At 51.0% G+C, this 2683-nt stretch overlaps 1 protein-coding gene across 1 annotated transcript; it reads right to left on the bottom strand.

Moving 5' to 3' along the window:
- Positions 1 to 459: 459 nt before the first annotated feature.
- On the bottom strand, positions 460 to 2188 carry BDV17DRAFT_271151 (uncharacterized protein). Its single transcript, XM_073758765.1, has one exon. The coding sequence runs from the start codon at positions 2005 to 2007 to the stop codon at positions 1507 to 1509; it is 501 nt and encodes a 166-aa protein (XP_073612542.1). The 5' UTR covers positions 2008 to 2188; the 3' UTR covers positions 460 to 1506.
- Positions 2189 to 2683: the final 495 nt, after the last annotated feature.

The raw sequence follows: 2683 nt of genomic DNA, 5'->3' as shown, positions 1-2683 counted from the left end.
TTCTCTTCGCTCGATATCACCAACCAGGCGAATGTCTCAGTTTAGTCTCGATCAGTCGATCAACGACCCCCAAGACTTGAGAGAAGATCTCCACGGAAGTAACTCGTCTTGAGAGCTACCAGGCCAATCCCCCCTCCTTTCCTCTCTCGAACCGACCCAGACCAAGTCGAGCATGATAATGTCCTGCGCGCTGTTAGGGTTTAAGCGAGGTCCATCCTCCCTTATCCTCCATTCTCTCTGCCTATTCTTGGCCGGCCTTCCTCGCTCCAGCTGTATCCATGAATTGAGCCATGGATCGATCAATCGATCGATCGGACAATACGTATCTCACTTTCCTTCTATCCATTGTCTCTTTCTTATGCTTGATCGGAGACTACGCTCCGCTGAAACTGAGATAGGATTTAGCTGGACTGGACTAGACTAGGACAAGAGAGTTCACTTAATCCTCGCCGTCTCCACTGGCACTCTTACTCTGACCGTTGGAACCATCTTAACTGAACGGCGCTGCCTAACTTCAAGCTCAAGACTACAGAATACCAATACCAGGTGGGCGATATGCTCAATGCCATACATCGGCAGGGAAATCCACCAGCACTTATTGGCCCTATCTCGTGGGACCGTGAGTCTACCTAGCTTCTCCAGCTCTCTCGCAGGTTACGGAAAAATCTCTGGGCTGGCCTGGACTATTCTGGGTACCAAGCGAAGGAATCCCCGTTTTCCAGCAGAATACTACGGCTAGGGCGCCCACGACGGATCTAAAATAGAACTTATTCACTGGACTCACTCGGCGTTGACTTGGGATATGCTTAAAGTAGTAATCTCTTGGGGGTATGCAGTGCTGGGTTATGAATGTAAGCGTCCTCCAGCTTGGTTTACTGCCTGGTTCGTATACATTTAGCTTGCCTGAACGATAGATACTGAAGTGTTAAGAACAGCTGTGTGCCTGAGGCAAGCTGACCGGCTGGCTGGCATCATCTAAATGGTTTTCGAATTGCGTATTCTGGCAGGCTGCCCGACTGAGTCCGCATTGTTCTTTGTTCGGACTTGTTTTGGAGAGTAGCTTTATGGACCTAACCGGAAGGCCTAGGAAATGCGCGAGTCTCCAGTTGTCGACCATCTACCCCAAAGCGCAACGCCGTCAACTAATATGTGTGTTGCAGAGAGACACCCCGAAGTACGTTGTCAATATACGGCAGACCCCCGATGAATCGTAGCGTTAAAATTGTGAGCGACTTAAGACTGGCAATGAGAATGTCCCGGGGAATATCCTTTGGCAGACGACGTATTCATCGCCCTAGTCGTACTGAACCGATCGGGGGGGAGCCGGATGGTAGCATAGCACAGGATAGCGTCCGATGCGACGAGACAATGACTCCAAGCGGTCCGCCAACTTTGCTTGCGACCCCTTTGATGAAGAGTTCGGTCTTTCTACAATCAAACAGCCATGAAATATGTTGGCTTTCTGTATATCCCGTCATGACGACGTAGGTGCCGTCGACGTCAAAGTCACGGTACAGAGACGCGACAGTGATGTTGCTGGCTTCGGCGATGTACCGTAATGGCGCTGTCTGGTTCGGCATCCCCCGACGTCCAGTGGGGACAGATATAGTCCTTGTAACTGACTCTGTGGTTCCCTATCCCGTGGGAATCCTTTGACAAAGAGCGGTGGGATCTCACTTTCCGAGGTGTCGGCAACGATTCGGCAGGGCTCAGAGGCGAGAGGTCGAGAAAGGCTTGGTTGTTGTTTGACGCCGCTAAGGTCACATCATCGTGGCCCATGCAGAGACGCTTGAGGAAGAAAACGATGGTTTCGATCCAGATCAGAGCCATCTGGGATAGAAGCGAGATCGCTAGTGATCTTACAGCTGACTCCTTATCGCCTCTTTCTCCCTCAACTGCACTCGTCCAGCGTTTCTTCATCCGCAAAAGATCCACCCATGTAGTACTACGGCTTAAACGAGACCATGAAGTTGTGGCGTACGAGTTCTCGATCGGTGGCGGTGGCATCAAGCTCGAGAGGGATACCGAGGCGACTCATTTGAGGGGGCCCGGTCGTGGCTATCCGTTCTCAAGAGAGCCTGGCATGGTGAAAGAGGGGAGGACTGCAGCCAGCTGAGGGTGTCCTCATGGACGGGGACGCGTGGGAGGCGTGGAAACCATTTCCTTACCGCATGGATGGTTGATTGTGGGTGTCGCAGGCGACCTGAACGGGCGATACGCGATGCGCTTTATCGGCGTTATCGTTATCAGAGGAGATAAGGAGGGCCGTCACATGATTGTGGCTTGTGACTGGCTAGTGGCTCCTGGTTTTTGGTGACTGGTGGCTCGTGGCTGGTGACTGGGTACTGATTATATAAGCACAGGTTTATCGATAAGGCGCTGGAGCGCGAGTACACAGGTCAGGTGCCGCTGCTCAGAAGCCGCAAGCCGGCCCCACCAGGCTTGGCATGAGCGGCGCGGCACCTCAGCTTTTAAATACCATACGACATACCACGAAATTCAAATTCAATCTTGTTCCTTTAATAATTTTCCACATAAAATATTCAAAGTGCTTCTTAACCACTTAATAAGCAGTTACAAACCAAAGACAGCAGCCGTATTAATATGGATTCAGAGAATGTTTTATTCGGCTTTGACGAGATTGAGGATGTATCTTCAAATATTGGTGATGTCGAGGAAGTTG

The sequence above is a fragment of the Aspergillus undulatus genome (genome assembly GCF_047715775.1).
Source record: "Aspergillus undulatus strain CBS 261.88 unplaced genomic scaffold BDV17scaffold_50, whole genome shotgun sequence".
In the NCBI taxonomy this organism is placed as follows: Eukaryota; Fungi; Ascomycota; class Eurotiomycetes; order Eurotiales; family Aspergillaceae; genus Aspergillus; species Aspergillus undulatus.
The sequence above is the reverse complement of the archived record's forward strand: the minus strand, read 5'-3'. Positions and strand labels throughout refer to the sequence as shown.